General features: G+C 41.1%; 1 protein-coding gene across 1 annotated transcript in view; it reads left to right on the forward strand.

The window, feature by feature from the left end:
- The window catches only part of DERA (deoxyribose-phosphate aldolase), a 94760-nt gene that overhangs the window by 26754 nt on the left and 44473 nt on the right, over window positions 1–23533 (forward strand). Inside the window, exons 3-6 of the mRNA XM_005287508.5 lie at window positions 4117–4264; window positions 7450–7545; window positions 8805–8939; window positions 20978–21106. Of these exons, the coding sequence (XP_005287565.1) occupies window positions 4117–4264; window positions 7450–7545; window positions 8805–8939; window positions 20978–21106 (508 nt within the window). The remainder of the gene's footprint in view (window positions 1–4116; window positions 4265–7449; window positions 7546–8804; window positions 8940–20977; window positions 21107–23533) is intronic.

Raw genomic sequence — 23533 nt, forward strand, 5'->3', positions numbered from 1 at the left:
ACTGCAACAGCTCATATTGAATGGTGATCTGTCAGGCTGGAGGAAGGTTATTAGTGGAGTTCCGTAGGGATCAGTATTGGGACCAATCTTATTTAACATTTTTACTAATGACCTTGGCACAAAAAGGGGGGGTGGGCTAATAAAATTTGCAGATGACACAAAGTTGGGAGGTACAGTTTTGCCAATCTGGAGGAGGACTGGAATATCATATAAGAAGATCTGGATGACTTTGAAAACTGGAGTAACAGATGTGACAGGTTCCTCCCAGGGTGCCACCTGGAACTGGGGTACCACTGAGCCCTCTGACTCACCAGTCTGGGCTCCCTTTCACACTGTGCTGCTGTGACAAGCTGCAGACCTGCTCCGGTCGTATACTTCCACCAGCATTCACACAGGCAGGGACACATACAGCTGCAGTTACATGCAGGCTCTCTGACCAGCCACTGCATGAACCAACAATAGAGAGGCTACAGTCAAGATAACCTCCAGCTCCCCAGGCACACATACCCGCACTGGAGTATAAACACAAAATTATGCCATCTTGCACTGCACAGGGAACTGTACAGCATAAGCTCATAGAGTTTGCCTCTCCCTCAGTGTGGAGAGGCAATGCAACAGCCCCTGCCCCTTGAGCTAAGATTCCCAAGAACTTCACGCCAAATTTACTGGTTTAGATTAAAACATAAAATAAGTTTAACTACAAAAAGATAGATTTTAAGTGATTATAAGGGATAGCAAACAGATCAAAGCAGATTACCTAGCAAATAAACAAAACCGCAAACTACGCTTAACATACTAGATAGACTGGATATTAATTAGCAGTTTCTCACCCTGACTGATGATAACAAGCTTGCAGATTCTTAAGGGACAACTGCATTTGCTTTGCAGTTTGGGATCCCCACCCCTGTTCCAAGTCCTTTTCTTTAGGAGTGTCTCTTAGGTGTTCAGTTGTGGGGGAGTGAAGAACAACAGATGATGTCACTCCCTGACTTATATAGCTTTAGCACAGGGCGGGAACCCTTTGTACCAAACTCAGTTTGTGGTAAAACACTGGTATCCAAGATGGAGTTCCGTGTCATGTGGCCTGGCCACATGCCCTTGCTGTGTCATAGCAGCCATGACTTACAAGCTGTCTGCAGCATTCTCAGGAAGGCTGACCAGGTGGGGGATAAGCATCTCCTAAGGCCTATTGTTTTTCCTAATGGCCCATTACCTTGAATAGGCCCTTCACACTTGACTATCTAGACTTGGAAGCATTTTGCCTAGTGGGTGTGTCACCCAGGTGTGACTACCCGTGAAATACAGATACATAGCCAATATTCATAACTTCAGATACAAAAATGATACATGCATACAAATAAGATAATCATATTCAGCAAATCATAACTTTTCCAATGACCCCTTACATGACCCATCTTGTCCAAAATGCATCATAATTATATCATAATCATACAACTATGAAGAATATGGGGTGCAATGTCACAATAGAAATGGGTTGAAATTTTAATAGTGCAACATGGAAGGTTATGCGCTTAGGGATTGACTAACAAGAATTTTTCCTCTGAGCTGGGGACTTGTCAGTTGGAAGAGACTGAGGAGGAGAAAGACCTGGGTGGATTGGTTGACCACAGGATGACTATGAGCCGCCAGTGTGATGCAGCCAAGAAAAAAAGCTAATGCAGTCTTAGTATGCATCAGGCGAAGTATTTCCAGTAGAGATAGAGAAGTGTTAGTAACATTATACAAAGCATTGGTGAGGCCTCATCTGGAATACTCTGTGCAGTTCTGGCCTCCCATCTTTAAGAAAGATTAATTCAGACTGGAACAGGTGCAAAAAAGGGCTACTAGGATGATCTGAGGAATGGAAAACCTACCTTATGAGAGGAGACTCAAAAATCTTGACTTGTTTAGCCTAACCAAAAGAAGGCTGAGGGGAAATATGATATCCCTCTCATGTGTTTATAGAGAGCAAAATACCAGGGAGGGAGAGCACCAAAGTTGTCAGAAGAATAAATGGATATAAGTTGGCCATCAGCAAGTTTAGGCTCGAAATTAGAGTAAGGTTTCGAACCATCAGAGGAGTGAAGTTCTGGAACAGTGTCCAAAGGGGAGCAGTGGAGACAAAAAAATACCTAACTAACTTCAAGACTGAGCTTGATAAGTTTATGGAGGGGATAGTACAAGGAGACTGCCTACAATAACATGTAGCTGATCTGCGCTGCCAGCAGCAAATATCTCCAACGGCTGGCGGTGGGACACTAGATGGGGAGGGTTCTGAGTTACTACAGAGAATTCTTTCCCAGGTGTCTGGCTGGTGGGTCTTGCCCACATGCTCAGGATCTAACTGATCACCATATTTGGGGTCGGGAAGGAATTTCTCCCTGGGTCAGATTGGCAGAGACCATGGGATTTTTTGTCTTCTTCTGCAGCATGGTGCACGGGTCACTTGCATGTTTTAATTAGCGTAAATGGTGAATACTCTGTAATTTGAGCTCTTTAAATAATGATTTGAGGACATCAGTAACTCAGACAGAGGTTATGGGTCTATTATAGGAGTGGCTGGGTGAGGTTCTGTGGTCTGCAATGTGCAGGAGGTCAGACTAGATGATCAGGATGGTCCCTTCTGGCCTTAAAATCTGTGAGGAGCATTATGATTTGCTGTAAATTACCACATATTCACATAAGGTGCAATGAAGTGAAGAATCAGCTCCTTGGATTGCATAGATATAATCACTTGGGGTGGTGATTTACTCTGGTGTTGATATCCCCTTAATGTGTCTGCAAGACAGAGGCATTGTTGCCCCTGGTACCTTTCAGCTCTGTATTTATGTAGTAACATGACTGTTGAGCTAAATAATTGAGTGTTTCTTTAAAGAACACCAAAGGGTTGTTTTCATAAACATCTTTTTTCATCTACCCAAGTGCAGATGTAGCAGAATATCCATGTGCTGCCTAACAAATAGAGATGGATCTGAATGTGATCCTTAACTCTTAAAACCCTGAACTTTGGGGAAAGTTCAGATGTAGATAATATTCCACATCCGAACTTTGTGGCTCAAGTCCATATCCACGTACGTGTGGGTGTGGGTGTGTATGATATATAAAGCCAAAATCCTATTTTAAAACAAATAAAGTTCACACCATTTCTTGGAAGCAGTTTACTACATCTGTCTTCACAACTCATTTCCTAAGGGATGAGACTAGAATCCCTTTCTTAGCAGCTGATTAAATATTCCCTTCTTTTTGGAAAACAATTTTTGTTTTAATTTAAACCAGGTTATAAAAAAACCTAGTTGATGTAAAAAGCTAACTTTCTGAAGAAGAAAAAAACCCCAATCACAGTTAAAAATAATTTTTGAAGTTCTGTAGCATCTTTCGTCCAAGGATACTGAAATGCTTTAGCAATGTTAGTCAATTCTCTCAACTTTTTTTGCAGGAAGATGGGTAAATATTATTGTTCCCATTTTACAGACAGTTAAACTGAGACACCTAGAGTTTTGGACCCAAATATTAAAACATATGTAAGACACCTAGGGTGAAATCCTGGCTCCATTGAAGTAACTGGCAAAATGTCCATTTACTTCAGTGGAACCAGGATTTCACCCTGATGCATATGCACAGATTAGGGTTGTAAAATGTGATGGCAGCATGCATATTCCTGACTTGTGTGCGTTCAGGTGACTTGCACTTACAATTCATGCGCCTGCTGAAGAGTGTGTATGCTTTCTATGCAGACTAGCTCTGCATGAGGCAGACTTAGCATGTTACAGGAACGTGGACAACTCTGTTGGGGAGAGGTTGCATCCTTCCTCCAGTGGGTTGCCCAGATACAAGCATCATTGTTTTAGGATCCTGGTGGAATAATATGCCAGGATTCCTGCTCATTATTCAGCCTTTGATCCATGTGCCATAAATCGGAACTTGGTCCTTTGACTATATAATAGCTGATTTTTAGACATTGGGTAACATTTTCAAAAGCACCATTGATTGTCAATGAAACTTAGGTGCCTAAGAGACTCACTTTTGAGATGGGCTTAGTCTCCTAAATCATCTGGGTTGGGCCACATTAAAAAATTTAATCCATTTTTTTATGTATTACTTTTTTCCCTAATAAAGGCTGCTTGGCTACTGAGAGCTGTCACCTGCATAGACCTCACCACCCTCTCAGGTGATGACACCCCTTCAAACATTCACAGGCTTTGTTACAAAGCCAAACATCCAATCAGAGAGGATCTTTTGAGAGCCATGAATATGCATGATAAAGGTATGATGGTTTTGGTTACATTACTTGCAAGCTTTGGCTTTATAAAACTGGTTATGGGCAGAACATAAACTTGACGTCTTCTTTTTCAACTTCTACTGCCTGAACATTACTGATGCCAGAGCTAGTATTGCACAGCTAAGCAGCCCTGGAAGACTGAACTGGATCCTAGACAGTCTCATTCAAAGAAATGGTAATATAAGTTCTGATTGCAAAATCTTTATCCCTAGTTACGATGTAAGATGTGCAGGAAAAAGCCTCACCTTAATTTACAGATCCCAGATCGAGATTGCAATAGGGGCATGTGACGGGGTGGATCACAGAAACCCCCTTGGGAGCTGCCACCCGATGTGCCAAGACTACTTCTAGCCCTGCTTGCCCTGCCAGCTCGGGACCCCAGCACCCTGTCTTGCTGAGCCGGACACTCCCGTCTGCTCCAACAAAGACCCAGGGTCTGAATTACTTGCCCCAAAGCTGCAGGTTACCTGAAAGCAGCTAACAGAAGTGTGCTTGTCTTTAGCACTCAGATGCCCAACTCCCAATGGGGTGTAAACCCAAATAAATTCATTTTACCCTGCATAAAGCTTATGCAAGGTAAACTTATAAATTGTTCGCCCTCTATAACACTGATAGAGAGAGATGCACGGTTGTTTGCTCCCCCAGGTATTAATACATACTCTGGGTTAATTAATAAGTAAAAAGTGATTTTATTAAATACAGAAAGTAGAATTTAAGTGGTTCCAAGTAGTGACAGACAGAACAAAGTAAGTCACCAAGCAAAATAAAATAAAATGCGCAAATCTATGTCTAATCAAACTGAATACAGATAATCTCACCCTCAGAGATGCTTCAGTAAGTTTTTTTCCTCAGGCTGGACACCTTGCAGGCCTGGGCACAATTCTTTCCCCTGGTACAGCTCTTGTTCCAGCTCAGGTGGTAGCTAGGGGATTCTTCATGATGGCTCCTTTTTCCTTTGTTCTGTTCCACCCCTTTATATATCTTTTGCATAAGGCTGGAATCCTTTGTCTCTCTCTGGGTTCCCCCCCCCCCTTCACTGGAAAAGCACCAGGTTAAAGATGGATTCCAGTTCATGTGACATGATCACATGTCACTGTAAGACCCCAAACCTTCATTCCTCCCAGCCTGACTCACAGGAAGGCTTGCCTGCAAACAGAGCCATCCAGTCAATTGTCCTGGTTGATGGGAGCCATTAAGATTCCAAACCACCATTAATGGCCCACACTTTGCATAATTACAATAGGCCCTCAGAGTTATATTTCATATTTCTAGTTTCAGATACAAGAGTGATACCTTTATACAAATAGGATGACCACACTCAGTAGACAATAAGCTTTGTAATGATACCTTACAAGAGACCTTTTGCATGAGGCATATTCCAGTTACATTATATTCACTCATTAGCACATTTTTATAAAATCATATAGGCTGTAACGTCACAGGACACTTATAGAATACACTACAGTATTTGACATGGAAACCATTAAGAGAATAAAACTATGAAATATATTTAAAAAAAAACCCACCTCTCTCTTTTAATAACTGGACGGTAAGGTGCCACTAAATCTATTTGCATTAAATGCACATGATACCCCCAATAAACCTTTGGGCTTTTTTTTAATATCTGTAAATGTTTTGGGTCATAATCCTGGCTGAGGTTTTTCTGTGTAGCTCCAGGATCTGGCTCTTTGCCTTTGTGCAGACAATTAGATACAGACACGTGCTGTGTGTTGAAAAATTTGGCTTTTTAATCTCTCCTCAGAATTGTCTTTGCCACCCAGTTACTGTCAGTAACTAAGAAAGGGATCAAAATAGCAACTAGTTCTGTTTACTAATAGAGATTTCATTGGGGTCAGGATTTGACCGTAAGGGTGTGTCTACACTGCAGCTGGGAGACATGATTCCCAGTGTGGGCAGACAGACTTACTCTAGCTCGAGTAGAGATAGTGCGTTAAAAATAGTAGTGTGGACATTACTGCCCGGGCAGTGGCTCAGGCTAGCTGCCCAAGTCCAAGTCCACCTGACTCCTTGGGTCCAAGCTTAGGCAGCTAGCTGAGCCACCACCCTTGCAACAACTTCCATGCTACTCTTTTTAGCACACTAGCTTGAGCAGAGCTAGCACAAGTCTGTCTACCTGCACTGGGAATCACACCTCCCTGCTATGGCATAGGCATTTCCAAAGTATCTTGCAGAACTGGGCCCTCAATATAAGTCTAAATGTTACACCCAATACTGATTGGAATGGAATTGTTAAGGCATTGATGTGGCCCTACAGAGTTTCTATTAAATGATAGCCGTAAAATGGCATATTTTCATACAATATTCAGCACTGCACAACGTAACTTCTCAGAAGTATTAATATCACTGATGTGTCAGATGCAGGAGACTGTTTTAAAATGCCACATGATTTTGGTGCTTTGTTTGAACTACAACATTCAAACAAAAATCAAACCCACCAATATTGCATAAACTCTTGGAGCCTGATTGACAAATTGCAATGGTAAGTTTTACACAGACATAACCTCATTGTTTTCAACAGAGGTGTGTGGTGTAAAACTAGAGTAACATAGTGGTGAACCAGGCCCTGGATTGTTAGCCATAGTCATGAAATAAGAAAGACCCAATCCCTTTTTAAACTCTGATTTATGAATTCTTTCTAAACCTTTATACATTTTTTAAAAAAAAACTATTAAATATCAGTCCAAGTTCCTTAATCTGTGAGAATAAAATTTGAAATAGAAACATAGTGAAACTGTGCTAACCCAAACGGTATTCCATGCTAGTCAAACTGCGCTATAGGCCCCTAGGTACAATACTCTGATAGCATAGTTTCTTACATCATAAATCCCAGAGCAAACTGGTCTGAAACTGGCGTATAAAGAACTCCAGCCTTAAACTGTGTCTGCGATTGAGCTACGATTGATGCAGCCTTAGTGTTCTCAGGGCAGGGCTAATGGACATGGTGGCAGCTCTACCAGTGGCCACCTGAGCCCTGCTGCCATTAAAACTCCCACGGTTGCTACAGCCAGCGGAGAGCAGTTGGTGGTTGTGCAAGAGTAGGAGATTTAAAAAAAACAAATCTAGTGCACACAAGGCCATAGTGTGGACTAGAAGCCAATGCACATTACGTAGAAATATACAGGTGAAACAGTGGATTGTACTTTTTGCAGGTATTACTACAGCAGCTGTCTGTGTGTATCCAGCTAGAGTAGCTGATGCTGTTAAAGCACTCAAGGCTGCTGGTTGTAACATACCAGTAGCTTCAGGTAAGTTTCTTTTCTTTACAAGTATTATTTAAAAGATTATTTTCCTGGTGGGCTTGTGCCCTTTTTGCTTTTATAGAATGGGTGAAGAATACCTGAAAAGGTGGTGGGGTTTTTTTTGTTGGTTGTATTTTTGCCGGGGGCCGGGGGGGGGGGGGGGATCCTCCTTGTTTTTCACTAATAAGTATCTGGAATGTCAAGTTTTTAGTTGTCAAGTCTAAGTTTTGCTGGAGGAGGATCTCCTGGGAGGTCTTTGAGGTGTGTATGTTGATCTCATACCTGAACTGAAGAGGTAGGGATAATGAATCTTTACACCGACATTTTTTCTCCCAAGGGGAATTAGTCGTTAAAGCTGAATAGCTGTTAACATCAACAAATCAAAACCCTTCCTTGCTTAATAGCTCAGCTTTTAGGTTGCATGCAGGTGGATCCTTCCACCCCATTGAAGTCAGCAAAGCTCTGTGCAGGTGCAAGAGTCCATCCCTGTAAAAATACCTTCATCTTGACTCTTTGTGATGTCATCATCTCTCTAATTCTTCAGGAACCACAGAAGGGAGACAATGTGGAATTTAGGATTGAAAAGCACCACAAAAACATGTTTGTGTTTGCAGGGGGGAAAGAGAACTTTTCCAGATTCTCTTTATACATCAGAAGGGGAGAGAGGGGGAGGGAGTGGAACAAGGATAATTTTTTTCCTTTCCAAGTTATCTTTATATTGTTTAAGTACAAAAATTCAAATGACTGTTGAATAGGATATGATTGCATTCAAATTTACCTATATTGTGACTATTACTTGCCCATATTAGTTGCACTTATTTTCAAATACCTTTTACAAGAATTTGGGAGGACTAAAGAACATACACATCGAAGATGATTTCACACATTAGGACAAATTCAGAGCTTGTGTATGTAGGCAGAATTCTATTGAAGGCAATGGACTTATATGTATTAGCCAGGCTGAACTGGAAATAGCTGTAAGGAAAGTGGGAGAAATCAATTTGCAGGAGACATTTAAAACTGAGCAAAGCACTGATTAAGGAACTCAAGGGAAGAATTAATGTTCTTGTAAATGAGGTGGGGGATGAATTAGGTGCCTTCTAGGTCTTTGAGTCTTTACTGTCGCTCTAGAGTAACTTCCCTTTCAGGGGAAAAAAAGAAAAAAAAACCTTAACTTTTTATACCCCCAATCTGCCTTAATAACAATTATATTTATATAAAAGTCTTTGCTTACTTCACAACTTTATTTTTCCCATTCTTCATAGTGGCAACTGGGTTTCCAGCTGCACAGACTTCACTGAAAAACCGATTAGAAGAGATTAGGATAGCAGTGGAAGATGGTGCCAGAGAGATTGACATTGTAATTAACAGAACCCTTGTGCTGACTGGCCAGTGGGAAGGTAAGCACTTGCTAAAGCTAAAGAGCCAACTTTTATCCTCTGCCCATGTCGGTGATGGCAGAATTTGACTTTTGGTTGCCCACTGTGGGCCAAGATTTTCAGAAATGACTAGTGATTTGGGTACCTCTATTTTTTGGGTGCTGAACCAAGGCACTCTGAAAGATCCTGATTTTCAGATGGTGGGCGTGCTTACCACTTTCTGAAAATTCAGGCTACTTTAAGGGATGTCATGTTAGACAGCAAGAATCACTTGCTCACTTTGGAAAATCCTGACTTTTAGATTTAGTCTTGAAAGTGTTTATATAAAGAGATATTTGAAAAATAATTTCCCAACTTCTGCTTAGTTCAAATGAGACAGCAGAAAAGTGAATGCTGATGGTCTAATTACCCACAAACAGAATGGTTAAAAAATATCCAAACGGGTTGTCAGTGTAGATGGTATGTCGTTAAAATGTGTGTTTTGGTTCTTGACAAAAATGGATGTGTCTTCTAATTGCTTTTCTTCGAAGTTGAGAGTACAAATTTACAGTTCATATTGTTACTGGTGTTCTCTCTCTCTCTCACTCTCTAATTAGTTCATGTAATAATACTGGAGATGGTTTCACTCTAATTGGTTCTCCCTTAATGTACCGTGAATGGTTTGCCTTAAGTGCTGACAATGGTCCTATAACTAATCTCCATGTAAAGGTAAACAAGCACTAATAGCCTTCACTGAGAACTCTTCAGAAAGGAATATATGATAACTAAGTTTAGTTAAGGAAATGTAATCATCATAGTAACGTACCATATTTTCTGATCTATCTTCCTTCAATTAGCATTGGACTAAAATTTCATCAGTTGCAACATGCCAATATTTGTATCTTCATGAGTTTTATCGTAGTGCTAACTTGTTCATGTATCTTGATCTTTTTCACAATATTCTTCACTTACACCAGCTTGTACTCAAATATATGCAGCAACGCAGGTCGCTGGCATAGACTCATAGACTCATAGACGTTAAGGTCAGAAGGGACCATTATGATCATCTGGTCTGACCCCCTGCATGCTGCAGGCCATAAAACCGTCCCTACCCCTTCCCTGGACTCTGCTGCTGAAGTCCCCAATCCTGTTACTAGTGACTTCAATCGGCAGAGACCCTCCTGCTAGAGATCCCTGCCCCATGCTGCGGAGGAAGGCGAAAAACCTCCAGAGGCTCAGCCAATCTGCCCTGGAGGAAAATTCCTTCCCGACCCCAAATATGGCGATCAGTAAGACCCCGAGCATATAGGCAAGAGTCTCCATCCTGACCCCTGTTAGCCATTATGCTATTTACCTACCATTGCTTGGTTTTCTTGACTACTATGTTTTACCATTAAACCATTCCCTCCATAAACTTATCTAACTTAATCTTAAAACCAGACAGGTCCCTCGCCCCCACCGTTTCCCTCGGAAGGCCGTTCCAATATTTCACCCCTCTGACGGTCAGAAACCTTCGTCTAATTTCAAGCCTGAACTTCCCCACGGCCAGTTTATATCCATTCGTTCTTGTATCCACGTTAGTACTAAGCTGGAATAATTCTTCTCCCTCCCTTGTATTAATCCCTCTAATATATTTAAAGATAGCAATCATATCCCCTCTCAGCCTTCGCTTTGTCAGACTAAACAACCCAAGCTCCTCTAGTCTCCTTTCATACGACAGGTTTTCCATTCCTCTGATCATCCTAGTGGCCCTTCTCTGCACCCGTTCCAGTTTGAGTTCGTCTTTTTTAAACATGGGAGACCAGAACTGCACACAGTACTCCAAATGAGGTCTCACCAGCGCCTTGTACAACGGAAGCAGGACCTCCTTATCCCTACTAGATATACCTCGCCTAATGCATCCCAAGACAGCATTGGCTTTTTTCACCGCCACGTCACATTGTCGACTCATAGTCATCCTGCGGTCTACAAGGACCCCTAGGTCCTTCTCCTCTTCCGTTACTTCTAACCAATGCGTCCCCATCTTGTAACTAAAATTGTTATTAGTCATCCCCATATGCATCACCTTACACTTTTCACTATTAAATTTCATCCTATTTCTGATACTCCAATTCACAAGCTCATTCAAGTCTCCCTGCAGGATATCCCTATCCTCTTCCGAATTTACAACGCCTCCCACCTTCGTATCATCCGCAAACTTTATCAGCCCACTCCTGCAATCAGTTCCGAGGTCAGTTATAAATAGATTAAATAAGATGGGTCCCAAAACCGAACCTTGAGGCACTCCACTAGTAACCTCCCTCCAACCTGACAGTTCACCCTTTAATACGACCCGCTGCATTCTCCCCATTAACCAATTCCTTATCCACCTCTGGATTTTCATATCGATCCCCATGTTTTTCAGTTTAACAAAACTTGAACACCTTAATGAGGCTAAGTCGGGAGGACCGGACAATCTTCATCCGAGAATATTGAAGGAATTGGCGCGGGAAATAGCAGGCCCGTTAGCGATAATATTTAATGAATCTGTAAACTCGGGGGTGGTCCCGTTAGACTGGAGAATAGCTAACGTGGTTCCTATTTTCAAGAAAGGGAAAAAAAGTGATCCGGGTAACTACAGGCCTGTTAGTTTAACATCTGTAGTGTGCAAGGTGTTAGAGAAAATTCTGAAAGAGAAACTAGTTGAGGACCTGGAGATTAGTGGCAATTGCGATAAATTTCAACATGGTTTTACGAAGGGCAGATCGTGCCAAACGAATCTGATCTCCTTCTTTGAGAAAGTAACGGATTTATTAGATAAGGGAAATGCGGTGGACCTAATATACCTGGATTTCAGTAAAGCGTTTGATACTGTACCCCATGAGGAATTATTGGTTAAACTGAAAAACATGGGCATCAGCTTGGCTATCTTTCAAAATGGCTATTTTGATTTCAGATGCAGTAAATAAGTTGGTGATCTCAGTCCAGATCAGTGTGGACTGACATCTGTATCACAAAAGCCATCATTGGCAACAAAGGTTGAACTATCTTACTTAGATTGTTAGCTCTTTGGGGCATAGACAGTCCTTTTGTTCTGTGTTTGTAGAGTGCCTAGGACAATGGAGTCCTGGTCCATGATTGGGGCTCTTAGGTGCTACCAGAACACAAATAATAAATAATAACAGGAGTGAAATTGCCATGGTAAGTAGATGATCCTCTTTTCCTCCACTAGAGGTCATACCTCCAGTAAAAGATTGAAAGATACTAACTGGGAAGTAAGCATAAAGCTCAAACAGCTGCTGTCCACAATATATTTGTTCTAAGGACCTAAATGGAGATATAAATAATCATTATCATTCAAATGCCATTTTAAAGCTAATTCGTTGTGTTGATTTTTGTGTTGCAAAAATTAGTCTAATTCAGTGACATGGGAGATACTTATGCCCTATCCATGTTGTTATGAAGCTAAACTGGTTTTGAAAAGAGTTTGGTACAATTTGAACAATGGTAAGTGAAACCATTTTAGAAGCCAGTTTAGGCCTTTTCTGCACTGTGGGAATGTATCACATTAGAAAATGAGCTAGCACCATTTTAACGTAGTTAAACATGACTTATCTTCTAGAATGGACTAGTACCATTGTGTGGGTTTTTAAAAAATATATTAATTGATTGTGGTTAATCATATGTCCCGCTCCCATAATCCACTAACACATTTTTTAAACACAAAAGTGCCTGTTTACAGTAGGCTCCAAATTGTGTCTAGTATCATGCTAGTTAAAATGTGCGTGTTAACACATTTTCTAAAACAAAGCATTTTATGAGTGTAGACATACCCTTTGAGTGACCACACTAAAAATATTAGATGTGCTAGACTTCTAGTTGGAACAGTGTGCGCACTAGTTGGGTTCAAATGTGATTCTGTAGCACCTTTCCTGCATGGTTCAGAAACTGCTTAGTGTAGACACAATATGAAGTTGTAATAGAGACATTAATGGAGGCACAGTCTTCTAGTACTTTTTTATAGGGTGTATACAAATGGAACTATTCATAAATAATCTTCTCATAAACATATTTAGCATTTTAGCATTTTAATGGGTTACACTATGCAAAATATCAATAGCATTAATCCCCCCCCCCTTTTTTTTTACTATCTGACCAAATTCTGAATAATAGTTTTTTGTGTAGGATCCTAATATGGATCCAAATAAATTAAATTATAAGGCGACTTATATAGTTCCACTATTAAACATTCTTGAGAGCTGCAAAAATCAAAATGTTAAAATTTTTAAAAAGTGGCTAATTAGTTATCAGATATGAACAAATTAATTTTTAAAAGTGCAGGTTGTGCCCTTCTGTGGAAAAAACCACTGACTGGGATCAGTGAGGGGGATATTCAAAAAGTTCCCTCATGGTGTTTCCAATAGATAGTTCTGTCATCGAGGCAGGGTTTGTCCCATCCACCTAAGGAGCAAAGAAAAGGTTCAACTCAGACTTCCCCATCCTCTAAATTCTACTGGAGGCCAGAGCCATCTGCACAACAGGCCCCTTTGTCTCCACATTTGCTCTGAGTTTATTTGCTTTCCTCTACCCCTTTCAGCCATATTGCCAAACCCAAGTATGCAAAAATCATGAGATTTAAAACAACCCCCCCACCCCCCAAAAACAAAAAAATTAGTTCTTTTGATTTGCCTTCTTGCTTTAGAGTTTTTAGGGTTCACTTGGCTCACAAACTTTTCTCCACGACCCATGAGAGCTATAAACTTTGTAACTGAAAACTAAAGTTTTTGTATAATCGCTTGTCTCTGGGAGCTGGGACTGTAAGGGAAACATCAAATATTGCAAGACTTGATATAAAATAGAGAGCGTTTGCGATTTCCTCCCCCATTTCCCCCCCCTTTTTTTCTATGGGCAAGGAGAGAACCACATATGAAACGGCTGCCTCTACGTGACTATCTCCACATTATTGCTTGAGCAGGGTTTGCACCCCGACAGCAGACTTGAAGTGGCCACTGCTACTCAGTGGTGGCCATGTTATAAACAAATGCAGTATTTGCATTTTTTCCTTCTTTAGTGTTCAGACAGACATCTGACAATTACACTGAATTCCCATACAGTTCAGATATTCCATCCAGCCCTACCACATTCTCATAGCTGTACTTTTGTTCACAATCAGCGTTACAAAGCATATTATCACTGCATATCCAGGAACGGGAGTGAGGACTAGTCTTGAGCACAGTTCCAGCTAACCCAGTTGACTGCAAGAGAGCCCTATCCACAAGAGAACACCAATCTGCCCTAGAGTAGCGACAATTGGTGCCTGAAAAAGTTGTCAAGAATTGTTCTGCTTAATGTGCAGAACAGTGCTAAATAGCTGTTTCTGAACATGCCTGCAGTTACCATGCTTCAGAGGTCACAGCATGGGCAGGCTTTAGACACAAACTTCTTAGAACGGGGTCACTAAGTTACCCCATTTAATCATCAGAAAATGGAACTTAAAGTATATTGTACATGATTATGAAAAGGGATGTCAAAGAAGAAATAATAGAGGGACCGTGGCGGGCTTTGTACCTCGTCGACCCCTTAAGTCAGGGGGGCGGGAGGTAAACCCGCCTCTCTATGCCTACATCCATTTTCTAACCCCCCCCCGCCCCAATAGTCAGCACAGTGTGGCCCAATGGCCAGGGTCCGTCTACTGCCTGTTCCCGAGTGGGGTAATACGGCCTAGTGGCCAGAGTCCGTTCAATGTGCCCCTGGGGCAGTGCAGCCTAATGGCCAGAGCCCGCCTAATACCGCTTTCCCTAATGGGGTAGTGCAGCCTAGCATCCGGAGTCCATTCAGTGTGCCCCTAAGGCAGTGTGGTCCAATGGCCAGAGTCCGCCTAATTCCCCCTCCGCTAGTGGGGTAGCGCGGCCTAGCGGCCAGAGTCAATACTGCCACCTTTGGAGGCAAAACAGGGGGCCTAGTGGCTGGTGCCTGGGGGCCATCACAAGGGAGTGGTGGCCCCCGTAGGGGGCCCCGGGCCCACCCAACTCCACCATGCCCCAACCCAGGGCCCTGCCAGCGGCAGAACGGTCCACCACGGGGTCAGCGGGGAATCCTACTGAAACACGCTGACCTCATAAGGGTGGGAGGTACCACTCCCTCGCCCTCTCTGGGTCACTTCCTACTGGCTCTCCTGCAGCAGTGGTATCGGGGTCTCCAGGCTCCTCAGCACCAGACACTCCCTGGGGTTCCGATACCGGCAAGCCTCTGGTCCAGGTTTCTGGCACTTCAGCTCTCGTAGGTAAGGGCTGTAACGGCTCCTGGGCTGAAGCCCCTGCCAAGTGTCCCTCCTCAGCAGTCAGCCCTGACTGAGCAGCTCTGCAGGCTTTTACACCTGACTTCCAGGTGGAGCATGCCCAGCAGCGCCTCAGCAGTGGGTTTCCTTTGCTAGGAGGAAGGATTAATCCCCTTCGTACCAGTGCGGGGCTGATCTGTCCCGTCACAGGGACAGATCCTGAACACCTGGCTCTCAATCACAAGTTATTGGGCACAGTGCAGAAATTACTGTGTGAAATTGTGACCTGTGTTATGCAGGAGGTCAGACTAGGTGATCGCTATGGTCCCTCCTGGCCTTAAAATGAATTAACTCCGATTGAAGTTTATTGGAAGTTGCAGGTCTTAGGCTTTGCCCCATGAAACAGGATGAACTGGTACCACTGCAACTGTGGTGTGGATGTTTTAACTTGAACTGTATCCGCTTTTTCTGCATGTGGTGACAGACAGTTACGTATGAACAGAAGTAACTGGGGAGGAGCACTCAGATGTGACAGGGTGGGTGGAGTAGATTAAAAATAGACAAATCAGATTTTGACTTTTCTTCATTTCTTTTATCCACAGAAAGTGTGTGGCAAACTTGAAAGCAGGTTTTTTTTTAAAAAAATAAATAGTTGTGATTTATTTCCACAAGGGGGTCACTGAGTTTATCACTGATAGATTTCTGAGAGTTTATGTAGGAATGTACATCTGTGTGTACTGTAGCCTATCATATTTGTCATGAAAAGAGAACTATCCAAGGAACAAAATTTACTCACCCACCCTTACAACACTGACGATGACATTAACGGGGGAAAAAAACCCTGATATTTAACTCGCCCATCAAGGAAAGCAACTCTAGTGGATGAAGGAAAATTTTGTTGCAAGGCTGATGTTCAGTATATAGGATTAACATTCTACAGACATATATATGATTTATAATATAGCCCAAACTCTGGCTATATCTAATGTCTAGAAATGATAAATCTTTTTGCATTCTACAATTTATTTGAGGAAGCCAGAGAAAGGGCTAAGGAAGTCTTTCCAAGCAGGACCCATGTGTTATATAAAATTGAAAAGTGGTGGCGAGGGCAGTAAATACATCTTTGTTCCAGTGACTTCATAAACCACAACTGCTTTGCTCATGTGCTTTATAATAATGACAGAACCTTTGCATATACTTGTAGCCCCAGTGTATTTTTATGGTTGTTTTCTCATGCTGTGATTCTTCAAAACTTCAGGTGTTCTTGACAAAAATATGTGTGGTTTATATTAAGTTTTTTATTTTGCAAACTAGATCTTTCTGTTTTTATGTATTTTTTCAGCTTTTTCCCCCTAGACTGTGGGATAATTGGAGTCACCTTGATAGATGAAAACTGCATTTTCTAAGTTTTTTGTTACTTTGTTTAAAAAGTTGCTGGACAATGTTATATTAAGTATTTTAGTGAACATCCAATTATACTGAGAGTTACTTTAAAGCTATTCTAACATATTGTTGAATATATTTATTGCACTGGAAATATAATAGTCTAAATTTACTTTTTAACAATTTTTAACAAGCTTTCTAATGGTGCACGTTAAAAAATTGTTAAAGAGCAGATTTAGTACAGTAGTACTTTTCTGAAAGTATTGTGTATTTAACTATCTGATTTTTTCCACTGGCTTATTATGAATGAAAGGCAAATGACATTTTTGTTTGGGAGAGCAATAGGCTGCAGAAATGGAAATGGAACACTATACAACAGTATAGGCCATGTGTCAAAAAATATGGGCTTGATCCATGGCCCATTGAAGTTAATGGGAATCTCTATCAATAGGTGTGTGGGATTGGGCACTATGGTCCCAAAGCCTGCTGAGATGCCATGATCATGCTGCTCAATCTCCGCCAATCCCTTCTAGGTAATAATGAGCTCACCATCAGTTGCTCTATTATAGTTGAAGCACCAATGTCTTCTGAAGGCCGAACTCCATAGGGGAACTATATACCAAATCCCTCCCCACTACTGGTTCCAGTAAGGCTTCCTTCTCGGATGCCACTAAGGAATTGAAGGATCTGTCACCTTTTCAAAAGGCCACTTCAGAATTTGTCTCCATCTCCATTGGCCCACTGGACTTTGGTAACAGGAAGTTGCATTGTTAACGGGGCTATTGACAGACCTGTATTTGGAGAGTGACATCAACAAAATCACTTCACTACCTTCTCACCTTCCAAAACTTGCCTGGATTTGGTGGGGGACCTTGTTTCTGATTCTCATTGCAAGAAGATGGGTGAGGAATGGAAACGGAGGGGAGAGAACTATGAGAAGAGAAAGGAAAGGAAGATTAAAAAACCAACCAACCAACCAAAGAGCGAGTGAAGGTCAAACCAGAAAAGGAGAAATTCCTTAAAACAGGGTTGAGCAACTTTAAGATAATAGAGGGCCACAAATCCACTAAAATTCTTTGGCAGGCCAAGGAAAATTTTAAGATTGAGCAGAGTCACTGAGGGGCTCAGTCTTTTAACAAAGCTGCTGTTGCCTCATGCCACTCTGCATCCCCATCAGCACAGACTGTACCTCAGTCAGCTCCTCAGCTGGTGTAAACTGACACAGTTCTGTTGACTTTAGTGGTACCAATTTACAACAGTCAATGGGGATATGCTGATTTACATATCAGCTGAGGAACTTACCCAAATCTAAAGGCTAAAAGACAGGCTATGATTCTCTTTCTCCCCTTTGAGTCTTTGCTGAGTTGAAAGTGACAACTTTTAATACAGATATTGCTCCGTGTTTGCTACTATTAACAATTTGCGCTGGAGTGTTGAGGATTGGTTGGCTGTTTTTTGTTTTTTTTTACAAAAGCCAGAAGTTGGCGCTCTCACAGCCTTTCCAATGATAGTGGAGTAGTGTAATGGTCTAAGTTTCACATCTGAAACAAGAAGGCTGTTTCTACACTAGTCATTTTTGACATAAAAGAAGTTTTCCACCATTACTACTAATTGGTTCAGTGCCACCAGTTGTAGCAAAAGGAGCATTGGTGTAGACAAGGCATGAGGCAGTCACTGGCATTTTAACCACTTTGTCATCTAGCCCTCTTCAGGAAATCTGAACAACATAGTGGTTAAAATACCAGGGGCTGCTAGCATCCTGTATGCACTTTCCCAGTGATGGGACTGGTGGAGCTGAACAATAGACACACATTTTTGGCAGCAAACCCTACCACATACAAAGCCAGGACTCCAGGAAATCATGAGTTCAGGTCCAGTATGATCTACTCAGCCCGGTTTCTTTAGGAAGCATGCAACTTGAATATCATGAAGCTTGTGCAAGTAATTTGGATGCAACCTTAAAATGGCCTCCCGTCTGCTCTGTGTGAATACTGAAGCCTTTTTTATAGGGTTAGGGGTTTGTCCCAACATCCGTGATCAAAACTTCCTTTCTCTTTACTATATTGCAATATGCCTTGTGCCAGTAGGGTACCTTCCCCCCAGGTGCTGTAAAACTGAAAAGTGTGTTGGGATATTTTAGGATCAAAGGCACCAAATAAAAACAAGATATTATCTGTAAGAATTGTTCTCTGAATATATGGTAATTATTACAGACATGTTATTGTGTCCCCACTGCTAGAGTCAGGGGGAAAAAGTACATATCCATTTTCACCATTATCTTGAAGAATGTGGCAGAAAAGATACTGATGGCTGAGGAGCCTCAGTTATTCCTCTTCATTGGGTGCCACACATCCCATTGGCTAATGAGGCAGTTAACTCATTCCTGCACTAATTTCATATAGAAGCACATATCAAAAGTGTGTGTGTGGGGGGGATAATACTATAACTACAGCACTACCTTCAGAGAACAAGATAATTTTCTTTCATGGCATCCAACCTAAATTTACATTCTATTAATTTGTTTTGAAAATTTTGGCAGCATGTCTTAGAACTAGAGAAAACTTGAATCTTTTCTTATTGCTACTGAAACTAGTAGAACATGAAAGCTGCTTTCCTTGGTTTTCTAAAGGCTTCAGGAAATAGTCACTCCACAAAAAGAGACTGTATTATGATCTAATATGAGCATCAACCAGTCATATTATCACTTATCAAATCCTCTACTCAAGCAAATAACACAGGTTCTTTGTGTTTTCTTTCTGAGTGTTGATTTGATCTAGGAGGCTTCTGGAGTATCAATAATACATGTTCGACTGTATGGTAGCACTGATTAATTCACACTTTGGGTACATAGTGAGATGTGAAGTAAGCCAGGTGTCTATAAAGGGACTCACTAAGTGCATTAGCCAGTTGTCTGCTAATATGCATAGTATGTCGCAGCGGAACACTGCAGTGCTATCAAACATAGCAGCTACATCCTGACATCAATAGAATGCAGAAGCACAGCAGGTGGAGTGGAGGACCAGCAGTGAAGCAGTTTGATAAGTCCACTGAATGGTTTGGAGAGTCTCTTGGGGATGGAGAGAGGATTGCTAGTTTATCACTAAACATGTCTTTGCTCTGTAGTGTCCACAATTATCATGGTCATTGCACAGCAAAGCTGTATTTAAATATATTTTAACTTTATTTTATCATTATTAATATACATTGATTTCCATTCATGTATTAACAAATCTTACTCATAATCTGAATTTGTTACCTTTAAAGGACCCAGTTTGGTTGGTCATCCTTTATCTGTATCTTTATTTTGTTAAAATTCCAAAAATGGGAACATTATATTAGAGAAACTACTTGATTCTGATATAAAGCTGTTTGTCATTGTTTCCACTGAAAGGGCTTCCCATACTTGATTTCTCCAGGTCGCTAATGTTGGGGTATCTGCCCTTTTTCAAAATGTCTGTAGTTATATTTTACTAGAAAAGCATGACTGTGTATTAATATTCATGTTGGATTTATCTAGTGGCTGTTTCCCATGCTTTGTGTTTTTAGAATACTTCAGTCTCCACCAAAATATGGTGGATTTCCCAGTGCTTCCACACTCACCCCTCATTATCTGATCAGGTCAAAGAGGTTTAATCATTTTTTAAAACAATACCAATTAGAAGTCTCTTAATGTTTTCAAATTTATTCTAGTCCATACTGAAATAAGAGTCTGTCAAGTTGCAAGGGAAGGGCACTTGGGGGTGTGGCGTTCCTGTGGCTATGACAATCGTTTCAGATTCAAAAGCAGAGTTTTATTGGTTTGTTTGTTTCATAGCTACAGGTTCACACAAGAGCTCCTTCCTGAATTCTAACCAGCTCATCTTATCAATTATGGAAAAGGATAAGGGCCAAATTCTGCCCTTGGATGCATGTATGCAACTCCATTGGGAACTGTGTATGTCATCTAAGGGCAGAATTAGAAATGGTGGGGTAGAAGAGGAGTGGAAGACAAGACAGAGTGGGACAGGCTGAAAAACACATTCCAGAAAGTTGATGAGAAGGCCGAGAACATCAGAAGGCTGGAGTGAGAAGGAGAAAAATGACACAATGAATGTAGAGGAAAGCTATTAACAAGCAAACAGGAGAGACTTTAGAAGTATTGATAATGTTTTATTGGTATATTTAGGGCTAGTCAGTGAGATTTTTAAGTCTTTGTCCTGTTTATACTGCTGTCTTGTTCTCATATTTGAATATTTTCTTGTTTCTGAATGAAATGAAGTTAACAGCTATTAAAATGAAATTGAAACTGTATAGCAGTGCTAACTACCTACACAGCAATGTGATTCTTTGAACCTTTAACATTTTGCTTTATAACTAGTTCTTAGACCTGGATTCACCCAGAAGTGGAAATAAACACCGTACTTCAGAATGTTTCTTGACCAGCTTTATGACTTTCCTGTAGGCCTCTATGAGGAGATCCGTCAGTTTCGTCAGGCCTGTGGAGATGCTCACATGAAAACAATCTTGGCAACAGGAGAGTTGGGATCACTTACCAATGTCTACAAAGCCAGCATGGTAGCGATGATGGCAGGTAAATATATGCATTTTTAAACATTCTGTAGATAATGCAGTTACGAAAATCTTTAGTTTTAAATTAGGGGCTTGACAATTGGATGTTAAATACTTAGACTAGACAAAACTGTGATCTAACCCCCCCTGCTAGTAACTATTAATATCGCAGGTAATAAGATATGTCACTTGTTTTGTATAAAACTATGATATTTACTGGAGCTGGTCATAAAATGGGAAGAATAATTTGCAAAAGTTTAGTAAAAATTTGTCCTTATTTTTATTTATTTGTATTTATGGTAGATCCTAAAGGCCCCCATTGAGACTGGGCCCCATTCTACTACTCACAGTACAAACCCATAGTAAGAGACACTTCTTCCTCTGAAGCACTTACAATAAAGTAGTAAGTTCATCTAAATTCAGAATGTCAACAAAGCTTTTCATCAAAATTTCAGAATTCAGAACATTTGGACCAGTTGTAATATGGACAAAAAAATCTGATTTGTAAACATTATTAATTTGCCAAATAGTACATATGGGAGAACTATTTCCATTTACCTTGGGCTACATTGTGCAACCCTTACTCATACGAATGACCACTTACACGAGTAAGTCCCATATAATAATTCTACCACTTTATATATTCTTAAATAGCATTTCTCATTAGATCTCAAAGTACTTTACAAAGGAGGTCCGGATTAGTATATCCAGTTTCCAGATGGGAAACTGAGACAAAGAGAGGTAAAGTGACTTACATTAGGTTACCCAGTAGATCAGTGGAAGAGACAGAAATAGAACCAGAGACTCTTGAATCCAAGTCCTGTGTTCTATCCACTAGGCCATATTGCTCCAATATTGTTGGGACTGCTGCTGTAAGCTCATGTTGATGAGCCCTGTCTATCCCTATATAAGTGCAAATTTAGATCTGTGTATTGAGGATGAAATTCACCTTTGAGCCCTTGAAGTCTGGTGTTCTCAGGGTTTAAGTGGTGCATATGCCTTGGGCTGGGCCTCTGCATAGGTATGAATATCACCCGATGTTAGGGCTTATGTACTCAGGATGTTAGTGTGTGGCAAGCCAGCGTGTGAATCTACAGTGCACCAACTTGCCATGCAGTAACGTCCTGTGTGGGCACTGCTACGGTGAACTAAAAGTTCCATAATGCACTCTGACAATGGAACTTTTAGTGTACTGTAGCAGTGTGCATACGGGATGTTATTGTGGGGCAAGCCAGCATGCTATATATTCACACTCTGGCTTGTTGTGCATTAACATCCTGTCTGGAAAAGCCCTTTTAAGAATGTATAATAGAAATTTGCAGTGGAAAAGTACTGCTCAGTACTAGGATACAGTCAGATCAATGAAAACTGAAAACATATCCAGTATGTGCTTAATGGATTTTATTCATTTGATCATTCTTTTAGAGAATTCTTTTATACACTGATAGTAAAGCATTGCTTTGATTTATTTTATAAATAAGACTATTATACTGTGGCTGTTATAGGAATTACAGATAACATTCATTAGTATTTGTGTGCAGATAGCTTCAAAATGACAAGGCCCGCTGCATTTTCAGGGAGCAAATGGTGTCTGCTAAAGCATCCCAGCCTCAGTGCATCTGAACAGGGATGTATACAATTTTGGGGGGAGGGAGGGTGGATCCTTGTCCAAGCCAGGGCCGGCCCACAACATTTTGGCACCTGAGGCGGGGAGCTCAAATGACACCCCCATGCCCCCTCACTTGGGCCTAAACTTTGAAAAGTCTCAATTCTGCCTTCTTCCTGTTCTACTCCTCTCATGGTACTGCTCTGCTACCTACCGCAATAAAGGAGAACTAACAACTTAAAATGCCTTGTTCAAAAAATTTAAGTAACACTTAACTTTCAAACGCCTGAACAGTAAATGTAACTTTTCTTGTTTGCATAGTAAACACTGGCATTTTTATCTGTTTGAATAATCAAAGTGGTGCTTTCTGTGCCTTCTTGGTTGCAAAGATTTGAACTGCTTCCCGCTGAAGGTCCACAGTCTGGGCCAGCTCATGATCTATTGAGATGGTTGCAAGGCCGGCCAGCCTCTCCCGTGTCATTGTGGAGCGTAGATGTGTTTTTATTAATTTCAGCTTGGAGAAGCTGCGTTCTCCATTGGCAACTGTTACAGGAAGTGTTAGTAGTATGCACAGAGCAACAAAAGCATTTGGAAAGATGGTGGTCATCTTATTTGTGCACATATATTCCAGAACAGCCTTTGGAGTTGATCCTGCTGAAATGTATCTTGAAAGGTCTTTCAGTTCATCACCTAAATCACTCGCATCAATATCGCGCATGTCATCATGTGTCAACACTGTCTCTAGTGCCCTGCATTGCTGGTGTAGGTCTTCTTCAGGTATAGTGAGGAGTTTTGGAATATCATACAACATCCCAAATATACTGCTGTGTTCCTTGAAATTGC

Source organism: Chrysemys picta, chromosome 1, assembly GCF_011386835.1.
Source record: "Chrysemys picta bellii isolate R12L10 chromosome 1, ASM1138683v2, whole genome shotgun sequence".
Taxonomy (NCBI): Eukaryota; Metazoa; Chordata; order Testudines; family Emydidae; genus Chrysemys; species Chrysemys picta.